Source organism: Scyliorhinus torazame, chromosome 28, assembly GCF_047496885.1.
Source record: "Scyliorhinus torazame isolate Kashiwa2021f chromosome 28, sScyTor2.1, whole genome shotgun sequence".
Taxonomy (NCBI): Eukaryota; Metazoa; Chordata; class Chondrichthyes; order Carcharhiniformes; family Scyliorhinidae; genus Scyliorhinus; species Scyliorhinus torazame.
Genome location: NC_092734.1, coordinates 26,772,010 through 26,784,770, shown reverse-complemented (window position 1 = coordinate 26,784,770; position 12,761 = coordinate 26,772,010). Strand labels below are relative to the sequence as shown.

Below are 12,761 nucleotides of genomic sequence, written 5' to 3'. Positions count from 1 at the left end.
TGTATTGCCCATCCCTAATTGCCCCATGGGCAGCCTTCTTGAGCGGCCGTTGTCCCTGTGGTGTAGGTACACCCACAGTGCTGCTAGGGAGGGAAAACACTTGTGCATTGAAACATCTTTTAAAATCTTATTCAAACTCCATTAATTGAGGTCTTGCATCAATGGACTATTCACCAGATAGATGGGCGGGATTCTTCGGTCCCCCAGACGCGTGTTTCTCGGCGGCGTGCCATTCGCTGGTGGCAGGATACGCTCTTCCCGCCACTTGTCAATGGGATTTCTCATTGAAGCCTCCCCACACTGCCGGGAAACCCGCGGGTGGGAGTGCACTGCCAACGGGAAAAGCCGATCCCAACGGATGAAGAATTCTGGCCTTGGTATTTGTCATAATATACACCAGTATATCATGGTGCAGACACACACTGATGGACACACAGCAAGACCAATCAACACACACAACACCGCAGCCAATCACCAGTTAGAGCACACTCACTATAAAGACAGAGGGCATCAGTTTTCCCGCTTATTCGGGATGCAGCCTCTCAGAAGGACAGAGCTTACAGCTTACAGCACAGATCCTCACCATGTGCTGAGTGCATAGACTGGTTTGGATAGGCAGGTCTTTAGTTTAATCTAACATTGTGTTAACCCACAGTGAAAGAATGTTCAACAGTTTCTAGCTTAATAAAATAGTTGCATTATTACAAGTGTTGGTAGCCTGTCTATGTTACTGCTAAGGTGAACGCAGTCTCCACAGATCTAGAGTACCCAACACATCAGTATTCACGGTGTCAGCTGTTACCTGGTATATAATTGGCCACCACGTTGGAAATCTGATGATATTGGACACTACACTTTTGCCGGGGCCTACCGAGCCTTTAACGAAGAGTGGGCGAGTTGGACTCCCACCCAACTACGGAAATCCTGGGTTCTCTCAGCTGGTTTTCGGAGTGACACGAGGGAGCAAAAGCGAAACAGATGGGAGAAAGAGACATGGGATCTACCCTTGACAGATGTACCTCACGCATAAGTAATATTAAACCGACGAGCGGCACTCACCTCATCAGCCATTGATCGCTCCTCCAACCTCAGTGAAAGATAAGACTGGGAGAGTCACCTATCTATAGAAATTAAACGCAACTCAGCAACCCACACTTTTTGAAATGTACGTAATACTTCAGTTGTTCTGCAGCATTAAGCTCTGCAAGATATCCCCTTTCCTGGTGGCCTCCTTACTGCTGTCAGCTAAACCCTAATGTTTGGCACTTACTCAACCCAAAACATCCAGCTTATCTGGGCCAAAAGTACAGTCTAATTGGGATGTTATTTTTACCCCTCCAGTTTCTCCTCCTCCTCAGCTCCCAAAGTCAGCGTCTCACATTGGAATCTGTTTCCATGGATACTGGCAACTTGCCAGCACTTTGATTACACAAACATTCTCTGTGTCTAGACGGTAGTCACAGCAGGATATTCAACCACAGGAGTATCACAGCAGAGCCCTACCTTGTGAACACAAATTGTGCCCGACATTACGACAGTGAGCACACACCGAAAAAGTCCTTTGTTGGCTAGAAACTGCTTTGGGACGTCCTCCAATCATGGAAGGTGCCCCAGAAACGCAAGTCTTTCTTTCTTAACATAATTCTACCAACGGAATAATCGTGGGTCTACTTTTTTTTAACCGCCCTGCTTGGGGGTAGTTCAAATTCCTCTACTACCTCTTTAATTACACAAGGAGATACAGACAAAGAGAATTAAAGAAAATAGTAACATTGGACCGTACATCCCCTCAAGCCCGCTCTGCCATTTAATAGGACCATGGATGCTCGATGGCCTCAATTTCACTTTCTCACCTGCTCACCACCTACTTCGATTATCTGAGGAATCAAAAAGTGCCTATCTCGGGCCTTAAGGCTATTTAATGGTGAAACGGCCTGGGTGGGGAGCTCTTTCAGAGGGTCAATGCAGACTCGATGGGCCGAATGGCCTCCTTCTGCACTGTAGGGATTCTTTGAAATTCTAAAATCCTCTGGAGCAGAAAATGTCAAAAAAAAGTTCCCAAAACTTTGAATGAAGAAATTTCTCCTCATCCCAGCCCTAAATGTGACCCCCCCCCACCGCCACCACCAATCTTACCCAGAGTCTGTGCCTCAACATTCCAGGTTGCCCAGCCAGGGGAAACAGCCTCTCAGTGTCCATCCTGTGAAGCCCATTCAGAATCTTGGGCGGGATTCTCCGACCCGGCCATTCTCCGGCACCAAACATTCGGCGGGGGTGGGAATTGCGCCGGTCGGCGGGCCCCCCCCCCCGCAGCGATTCTCCGACCCGCGATGGGCCGAAGTCCCACTGCTGTCATGCCAGTCCTGCCGGCATGAATCAAACCACCTACCTTACCGGCGGGACTGGCGGCGTGGGCGGGCGGGCTCCGGGGTCCTGGGGGGGGGGGGGGGCGCGGGGTGATCTGGCCCCGGGGTGTGCCCCCACGGTGGCCTGGCCTGCGATCGGGGCCCACCGATCCGGGGGCGGGTCTGTGCCGTGGGGGCACTCTTTTCCTTCCGCCTCGGCCATAGCCTCCACGATGGCCGATGCGGAAGTGACCCCCCCCCGCGCATGCGCGGGGATGACGTCAGCAGCCGCTGACACTCCCGCGCATGCGCGGACTTCCGCCGGCCGGCGGAGTCCCTTCGGCACCGGCTGCCGTGTCGCCAAAGGCCTTTCCCGCTGCCCGGCGGCGCGCCAACCACTCCTGGTCATCCTCGAATAAAACAGTGCCGTCTTGACCTTCACCTGAATTGGCAGACTGGGCCTGGGTTTAAGATCTCATCCATTAGATGGCACCTCTGGCAATGCGGCACTCTGCCAGTACAGCACAGATCTTAATCTACCAAGTCCTTGGGAAGGGGGCTGAATCCATAACCATATGATGACAACTTCGCCCAAAGTTATATTACACCAAAGTGCTGCTGTAGGTAATACAACAAACATCTCCTTTTTAGAATAAGTATGATTCCCTAAGGCTAGCACAATAGCTCCTGTATATAAAGCTCTTCAGATATAAATCTGTTTTACCAGAAGTGTTAAATCATGGAAATAAATAATTGCAATGGTGCAAGTCTAAAATAAAAGACGTTACAGAATAAACGGATTCTTTCTTGTATCTGACACTTTGTTTGCTTCTCTCCTCATAGGCTTTGGAAAGTGATTATGTCTCTGCCCACCTCCATCACTGGATAGATCTGATATTTGGTTACAAGCAACAGGGTTCAGCCGCAGTGGAAGCAGTTAATGTTTTCCATCCTTACTTCTACGAGGATCAGGTTGACCTCAATACTATAAAAGACCCTTTGAGAAAACATACCATCCTGGGTTTTGTCAGTAACTTTGGGCAGATCCCTAAACAGGTACAGGTTAAAAGGGTCTCCCTGTTTTGAAATTTTATAGCAGCCGTTTTCTTTGGCTTTTGTACACTGCAATGTTTTTATTTGGTCAGATTTATTTGATTGAAAGACACCACTTTTATATGAGAGATGGGCATGTTTTGCAGTTACCGCAGAGAGCAGCAAATAAATCCAGCAAAAGTTATAGAGTTTGATTTGTTATGTTTTCGCTGAATGTCTCAATGATAATATCGCTAGGCTTGTATGCTTAAACATGAACCATTTATTGTTAATCTTTAACTATGTACAGATCCAAGAATGGCACCCCATGCATGGCGCTGCTACTCCCCTGCAAGCTATCAACCTATCACCATGTGACTCTATACATCATACCCTGGGCCTCGTTATTCTCCAGTCCCACATTAAAAGGGCTGGTTTAGCTCAAGTGGCCTAGACAGCTGGTTTGTGATGCAGAACAAAGCCAGCAGCGCGGGTTCAATTCCCGTACCAGCTTACCCGAATAGGCGCCGGAAAGTGGTGACTAGGAGCTTTTCACAGTAACTTCATACTTGTGACAATAAAAGTTTATTATTATTATAACGCTTGCTCTTTGAGCACTTTTACGTGACAATGGCATGCAGGTTCACGCAACATCATACAACTCCGATCACTTAATATTATTACCTGCACTTTAAAAAAAAAGAGAATTTATCCAACATTTTGTTTTATTCACCATTTAAAATAAATAAACATATTCACAGTTTAAAGTAAGCATTTCCGACCAGTTGATGGCAATGTGAAGAGCATGGCCGTTTCATCGCCTCAATTCAAAGTGCTCTCGAATCAGATGCTTCAATCTGCATTTATACCGTAGCTCTGAAGGTTGTTGTATTGAGAAACCAATCTTGTATCAGTACAAAAAGTACAGCACGACTGATTTAGTAAACATCATAGATTATCATAGAATTTACAGTGCAGAAGGAGGCCATTCGGCCCATCAAGTCTGCACCGGCTCTTGGAAAGAGCACCCTACCCAAGGTCAACACCTCCACCCTATCCCCATAACCCAGTAACCCCACCCAACACTAAGGGCAACTTTGGATACTAAGGGCAATTTATCATGGCCAATCCACCTACACATCTTTGGACTGTGGGAGGAAACCGGAGCACCCGGAGGAAACCCACGCACACACGGGGAGAACGTGCAGACTCCGCACAGACAGTGACCCAAGCCGAAATCGAACCTGGGACCCTGGAGCTGTGAAGCAATCGTGCTATCCACAATGCTACCGTGCTGCCCCTTGTTCTGTTACTGCGGGGTGCTCGGGGCCTTTACAAAGGAGCTTTAAAGAGCGGAACTTAGAGGCGACACGGTGGCGCAGTGGATAGCACTGCTGCCTCACGACGCTGAGGAGCCGGGTTTAATCCCGGCCCCGGGTCACTGTCCGTGTGGCGTTTGCACATTCTCGCCGTGTCTGCGTGGGTCTCACCCCCACAACCCCCACGATTAATTGGAAAAAAAAAGAATTGGGTACTCTAAATTAAAAATAAAAATAAAGCGAGTAACTTTAGGACCTGTCAGATTGTATCGATTGACAATTGCGAGAATGTATGGTGGAGATGCTGGCAGATTGAAACCAGCCTGACCAAGTGGCGGTGTTATATTTTAGAGATAATCTTCATTCCACCTGACACCAGTTAAATGGGCAGGCTGGCAAACGAACATAAGTGGCGTCTTGATAGATAAAGAGACTGACGGGGGTTTTTCCTTTCCTTTGAATTCAGCTGTTCAATAAAGCTCACCCTGCACGCATTGTCCAAGGGAAGCACTCTTTGGCGAAGGAATTAGCTGCCTCATCTCCCGCTGTCCTACCCTTCTTCTATCACCTGCAGAATCTGAAGCCCTCCAGTGTTCCTGTAAGAGGTATTTAAAATGCTGATCAATAGGTCCTGGTGCCTTATTTTGACATTGCCAGACGCGTCAACGTGTCAACGAAAAGCATTCAAGACACTGTTAGTGGGAAGTGATGATCTTGACACATTCTATCATTCACGCCCAGCCACATTGGCCACCAACAGGTCCAGGCAGCGAGCGATCCAGGGGGTCTTCCGTGGCTAGGTTTGCGGCCTGGCCTTAGAGACGGAGTACGCAGTCTGCCGGCACGGTCGAGGCCCTGCGTGCTCGATGGGCACCGGCTGGGGTGTTTTATTGATTTCTCTTGGTCACATTGGCCGGCTGTCGGGATGGAGAATACCGCTGTGGCAGGGGCGCGCCGTGAATGAGTGTGGCGGGACGGAGAATTCCGCCCCTGGGGTTTTAAATTTCCTTTGAAATTCTGTTCCTTTTGATCCAGTAACCCTCTAAAGGACTGCACTTTCAATATACCCTTCAATTTGTTGATTTAGTTTTATTGTATTGCCCACAATAGTATAAAAATGGATCGTTTGGGTAGCATGGTGGCGCAGTAGTTAGCACTGCTGCCTCACGACGCCGAGGATCCGAGTTCGAACCCCGTCGCGGGTCGCTGTCTGTGTGGAGTTTGCACATTCTCCTCGCGCCTGCGTGGGCCTCACCCCCACAATCCCCCAAAAAGTGCAGGGTAGGTGAATTGGCCACGCTAAATTGCCCCTTAATTGCAAAAAAAGGATTGGGTGCTCCAAATTTACTTTTTTTTAATGTATTGGGTTGAAACTGATTATTGGGTGAGGAGGCGCGTGTTTACAATGTGTATCTCTGTAAATAAATGTTATAAGGGTGTGTAAAGATTGGCTCCCATTCTATCTTTCCCCATATGGAATGTAACACCTCATCCCTCACTCATATTACTGTACCCAACTGATTTTACACAGAATTATTGAAGCGAGCTGTTGGGCACATTGTAAATACTGAAAAGGGGGTCCTTGCTGTGGAGAAGAATAAATTACTGGTACCGCCAGAGTGGAACAAGGTCTTCTCCTGGGGTTATGATGACTTCAGCTGCTCCCTGGGAAACCATGGTACCGAAAAGGTATGTGAAACCCGTAAATAACCAAAAGCCAAGATTGTTTTATCTGTCTTTTGTATGTTAAATCGAAGCCCTACTTGTCAACCAAGGTTAGTAAAAGCCATCATCACTGAAACAGGCTGCCGGGACACGGAGGGTTCATATGGACTCGAAACGTTAACTCTGTTTTTCTCTCTCCACGGACGCTGCCAGACCTGCTGGGTTTTTCCAGCTGGTTGCGTTTTTAGCAGGACGTTATCTCATTTCTAATTGTGGGATCTTCCTGTATGCACATGTGCTGCCACATTTCTTGCAGCATTAACTAAAACTTCAAAAAAGTGGCCCTGAACAGCTTTTTGGATGCCCTGAGACTATGAATGGTCATTTATCAATGCAAGACTGTTATTCGAGGATTGCGGAGCCAGATTCAGCGGTCATGCAAAAGTTCCGTAGTTTTAAATGAACTCGCTATGTTATCTTATCTCAAGGTCATAGCACAGATGCCAATTGACGCTGGGGCGACTTTGTTTTGTGATCCTTAGCCTATCTGCTGTAAATCTTGTATAAAGAACAAACTGTAATGCTGTTGTAACGCAGGCGAATGCAGCTGCCAATTAATACACAGCAAGATCCCACAGATAACAATGAGATCATCAGCTCTGGCTTTATATTTGAGATAACTGTTGGCCTCAACACCAGGGGGCACTCCACTCTTCTTTGTTGAATAGTTGAACGGGGTCAGCTACATCCACATAGGCCTTCTTTTGCTGTCTCATCCCAAAGAATAGGGGCCGGTTTAGCTCAGTTGGCTGGACAGCTGGTTTGTGATGCAGAATGATGCCAACAGTGTGGGTGCAGTACCCGCACCGGCGGAGGTTATTCATGAAGGTCCCCGCCTTCTGAACCTTGGCCCTCGTCTGAGGTGTGGTGACCCTCAGGTTAAATCGCCACCAGTCATCTCTCTCTCTCTCTACCTCAAAAGGAGAGAGCAGCCTACCGTCCTCCGGGTCGATGGTGAGTTTCATTTCATTCATCTCAAAGACCGCATCTCCGATACTGCAGCCTCGGTGTGTGTGGCTCCGGAGTGTCAGCCCCGGGCGAGCAGCAGCAGGGAGAAGAGTGGGCTAATTGAATTGTGCAGCTGAGCTAGAAAGTGGATTGGGTCCAGTGGGGTGGAATGCCAGGAGCAGAGGACAACCAGTCAATAATACTGCTTCAATCGCCTATACGCTGCAGTGTCGGGTTAACGCAAGCTAATTGAAAATCAAGACCAGCTAAAATGAAATTGCATTCATAAAAATGTTGCTTGATTTCTGATACAGGTTCTAACAGTGTTTGAATGCCTGGCGGACTGGGGGCAGTGCTTGTGTGCTGCATGTCCAACACCTACAACTGTTATCACAGGAGGGACGAGCAGTGTGATATGCGTGTGGGAAATTACAGTCAGCAAAGAAAGAGCAAAAAGCATGATGCTGAGAGAGGTACGTTCCTGCTGTTTTCTGCCTGCCTGCTATCCAACGTGCACGCTATAACGTGACGATGCCTTCCGCAAATGACCCCACCCAAGGCCAACCTTCTTCATGTTTGGACTCAGTTTGCTATCTAATGCGAATCAGGAGCAGGAATAGGCTATTGGGCCACCCGAGCTTGCTCCATCATTCAATCAGGTCAGGACTGACCTGATAGCAGTCTCAAAGCCACTTTTCTGCCTTCACCCCCGCCCCTCCCCATAACCTTTGACTCCCCTTGATAGTCATGAACCTATCCACTTCCACCTTCAAAATATTCAATGACCCTGCCTGTCCCACTCTCTTGAGTAATAGAATTCCACACACTCGCAATCCTCTGAGAGAAAAGACAATCCTCCGCATCTCCGTCTTAAATGGGAGACCGCCTTATTATGAAACTGTGCCTCCTGGTTCCGGTCTCTCCCCCAAGGGGAAACATTGGCCGGGATTCTCCGGGCGTTGCGATTCAGTTTTCCCGCCGGCAGCGCACTCCCACCAGTGGGTTTTGCGATGGCGGGGGGGGGGGGTGTGTGGTTACAATGGAAAGTCCCATTGACAAACGGCGGGAATATAGAATCCCCCCTGCCAGCGAACGAGCGCGGCTGAGAAACAGGCAGCTGGTGGACCAGAGAATCCTGCCCATTCTTTCAACATCCACCCTGTCAACTCCCCTCCGGATCCTATCTTTCAGTAAGGTCGCCTCTCATTGTTCCAAACTCCAACCTGCCCAACCTTTCCTCATATGAAAACCCCCATCCCAGGGATCAGTCAAGTGAACTCTCTTGGATAGAAGCGTAGTGGTAATAATAATCTTTATTGTCACAAGTAGGCTTACATTAACACTGCAGTGAAGTTACTGTGAAAAGCCCCGAGTCGCCACATTCCGGTGCCTGTTCGGGCACACTGAGGGAGAATTCAGAAGGTCCAATTCACCTAACGAGCGCCTGTTTCGGGACTTGTGGGAGGAAATTGGAGCACCCGGAGGAAACCCACACAGACATGGGGAGAACGTGCAGATTCCACACAGACAGTGACCCAAGCCGGGAATCGAACCTAGTACTCTGGCGCTATGAAGGAACAGTGCAAACCACTGTGCTACCATGCCGTCACTGGACCAGCAATCCAGAGGCCCAGGCGAATACTCCGGGGACATGGGTTCAAATCCTACAATGGCAGCTGGAGGAATTTAAATGGAATTAATGAATCTGGAATATATATAAAGCTAGCCTCGGTGATGATGAACAGGAAACTATCACTGATTGTCCCAAAAACCCGTTGACATCCTTCAGGGAAGGAAATCTGCACCCCTAACCTGTCGGGCCTCCATATGTGACCCCAGACCCAGAACAATGTGGTTGCCAAGGCTACGGACCGTGCTGGAAAATGGGGCTAGAATATAGAGGTGCTTAATGGCCGACGCAGACAAGGTGGGCCGAAGGGCCTCTTTCTAAGCTGTAAAACCCCTGACTCTTAACTGCCCTCTGAAATGGCCGAGCAAGCCAGTCCGTTCAAGGGCAATTAGGGATGGGCAATAGATGATAGACGCAGCCAGTGATGCCCACCTCCCATGAAAGAATAAATAAACAACGCAACCTCCTTCCTGAAAATTAAACAGTCAGTGAGCCAAGATTGCGGAACTCCTTTGGCTTGCGAACAACGCAGGCAAAACCACCAAGTGTTGACAGAGTCCCACTGTCATTCCTGTCGACATCCCATGTGACCCTTCTGTTCCTTCGCACAGAGATTGCTCCAATTCTCTCTAATGGTCGTAACCAAGGCCGGAAGGTACGAGTCTGGGAATGTTGCACTTTCTCGGATGCCGACTGATAATTCTAACCTTATTGGAAAGGCGCAGCGCTTTTTTTCCGGAATTCAGTGATGAATGGAAAAGTGAACACAAAGTAGCAACAGGAAATTAACTTCTTAATGAAACCAATTATTGTACTTTTGTTCTGTTACAGAAGCAGCAGATGTTAAGCAAGGAAGTTGAGCTTTCTGTTAGTGAGCACAAAATGTAGAAGTGCAATCTCTGGTGATTTCTCAATTGATTTATGTTACAATAAGTAAGCAAACTTACTCATAGTGAAAGGTGGCCGGTAAAAGGACATCTTCTTCAGCATGTAGAATATTAACGATATGGATGAAAGAGACCCAGAGATGTCTGGCGGAAACATCTGATGACGGTAGCTCCCTGCCGCAGCTTCCCTGGCGGGGGGGGGCAAACAATGGGAAAACTATTGACAGTGGCGGCACCAGACAATCCCGCTGACAGCCAATGCCGGCTGCCTCTGACACCACAAAACATGCCTTGGGAGATGTGTGTGGGGGGGGGGAAAAGGTGGTGAGGGAAAAACGGATCAATGGAACAAATGAAAATAAATTGATAGAAATAAATCCATCAGGTGGAGGAGAGAGTTCACAGTCTGAAGTTGTTGAACTCCGTGTTAAGTCCGGAAGGCTGTAACGTTCCCAATCGGAAGATGAGGTGCTGTTCCTCCAGTTTGCGCTGGAACATTGCAGCAGGCCGAGGACAGACACGTGGTTGTGAGTGTAATGATATGGAGACAGACATGTAACTAAAGAGTTAATCACAAAACCTAGCTGTGGCACTACCACTAGAGGGCATTACAACACCCACTAGATAATGGAACTCCCAGAAGCTCTCGTGCTCTTTCCATGCAGGAGTTAAGACCATAAGACATAGGAGCGGAAGTAAGGCCATTCGGCCCATCGAGTCCACTCCACCATTCAATCATGGCTGATTTCAACTCCATTTGCCCGCTCACTCTCCATAGCCCTTAATTCCTCGAGAAATCAAGAATTTATCAACTTCTGTCTTAAAGACACTCAACGTCACGGCCTCCACCGCCCTCTGTGGCAATGAATTCCACAGACCCACCACTCTCTGGCTGAAGAAATTTTTCCTCATCTCTGTTCTAAAGTGATTCCCTTTTATTCCAAGGCTGTGCTCCCAGGTCCTAGTCTCCCCTGCTAATGGAAACAACTTCCCTACGTCCACCCTATCTAAGCCATTCATTATCTTGTAAGTTTCTATTAGATCTCCCCTCAACCTCCTGAACTCCAATGAATATAATCCCAGGATCCTCAGACGTTCATCGTATGTTAGGCCTACCATTCCTGGGATCATCCGTGTGAATCTCCGCTGGACCCGCTCCAGTGCCAGTATGTCCTTCCTGAGGTGTGGGGCCCAAAATTGCTCACAGTATTCTAAATGGGGCCTAACTAATGCTTTATAAAGCCTCAGAAGTACATCCCTGCTTTTATATTCCAAGCCTCTTGAGATAAATGACAACATTGCATTTGCTTTCTTAATTACGGACTCAACCTGCAAGTTTACCTTTAGAGAATCCTGGACTAGGACTCCCAAGTCCCTTTGCACTTCAGCATTATGAATTTTGTCACCGTTTAGAAAATAGTCCATGCCTCTATTCTTTTTTCCAAAGTGCAAGACCTCGCACTTGCCCACGTTGAATTTCATCAGCCATTTCTTGGACCACTCTCCTAAACTGTCTAAATCTTTCTGCAGCCTCCCCACCTCCTCCATACTACCTGCCCCTCCACCTATCTTTGTATCATCGGCAAACTTAGCCAGAATGCCCCCAGTCCCGTCATCTAGATCGTTAATATATAAAGAGAACAGCTGTGGCCCCAACACTGATACCAGATAGCAGCAGTGTAACAGAGAGGATTACAGCCTAGACACCATGTGTAGCTTAGATACAGTTTGTACAGTTATTTATCCTTACGTTATTGCTGGGGTTAGTTCAGTGGAGTGTCAAACACATTTATTAGTTTTATCGTTACTTAATAAATTCTTTCAGTTTACTTCGAAGACACGAGTGTTCTTCAACATCATCTCCAGTTAGTAACGACATATATTACTTAAACCCAGTAATCTAACAGTGAGAACATGACGGTGAGTTGAATTGGCAAGCAACAAGACGGTCTGAGTCCTGTTTGAGGATGGTGTTCTGCCTATTTTCAGTTCTCTTCAGCTTTGACAAAGAATCATCCAGGCTCGAAGCGTTAGCTCCTTTCTCGCTCCACGGATGCTGTAAATCTTTGGGTATTGCGAGGAGAATCGGGTTATCCTGAGGGATATGATGGAATCAGCCAAATGGCCTTATTTTCATCCTTGAACTATATGTCTGCGTGCAAGAATAATTTTCAGCCCCAGTGGGGAGTTGAGGCAAACCTTTGGAATAAGTACATTTTTGAAATCCAATCTCCACATTTTTCCAGTGGATATTGTTGTATTATGTGCCTACATACCATTATAATGAAAAGGTGAGCAGCACAACAAGGGTTAATGTGGGACAGGTGAATACCATCGCTCACAGTTGTAGTGATCTCTGTATGTGCATGTACATAAGGGGTTAATGTGTAATCAGTAGCACCACATGATCACTAGAGGGCCGGACCAACAGGGGTATAAAAGAATCCACATTAGTAGGTCTCTCTCCCTCTCTTTTGGGTGAACTGTAAATAGGGCAGGATCAGTTTAGTTCAGATGGTTAGTGGAGTTACGTATAGTTACTGTAGTTAGATCTTGTTAACCTTATCACTAGTATCAATGTTAAAGTAAAGAACTCATGCAATTATTGTTATAGTTACTCAATAATCCTTTTGTTACTACTGGACGAGTTCGAGTCTTCTTCATCGAGATTCAGAAGACCTCATCAGTAACCAAGGTTTGAGTAACACATATTATACTCGATAGTATATCAAGATAATACAGGAGCGTAATAAAAGATGGTACCAGGCATGTTCGCTTTAAAATAACTAGTTAGTTTAGGTTAGACAAAAAGAGAAGAACATTCAGACCGGATATCCGACTGTGGAAGACTTCGCAGCAGATGGATCCTCAATGA

The 12,761-nt window shown here is 47.3% G+C and overlaps 2 protein-coding genes across 2 annotated transcripts in view; one reads left to right on the top strand and one right to left on the bottom strand.

Moving 5' to 3' along the window:
- The window catches only part of LOC140403616 (leucine-rich repeat-containing protein 18-like), a 78,508-nt gene extending 77,312 nt beyond the window's left edge, over positions 1 to 1,196 (bottom strand). The window contains exon 1 of the mRNA XM_072491730.1: positions 1,060 to 1,196. The gene's annotated coding sequence lies outside the window, so the exon portion shown is untranslated. The remainder of the gene's footprint in view (positions 1 to 1,059) is intronic.
- Positions 1 to 12,761, top strand: part of wdfy4 (WDFY family member 4) — a 307,274-nt gene that overhangs the window by 260,933 nt on the left and 33,580 nt on the right. Inside the window, exons 54-57 of the mRNA XM_072491727.1 lie at positions 3,189 to 3,401; positions 5,163 to 5,301; positions 6,228 to 6,385; positions 7,684 to 7,842. Of these exons, the coding sequence (XP_072347828.1) occupies positions 3,189 to 3,401; positions 5,163 to 5,301; positions 6,228 to 6,385; positions 7,684 to 7,842 (669 nt within the window). The remainder of the gene's footprint in view (positions 1 to 3,188; positions 3,402 to 5,162; positions 5,302 to 6,227; positions 6,386 to 7,683; positions 7,843 to 12,761) is intronic.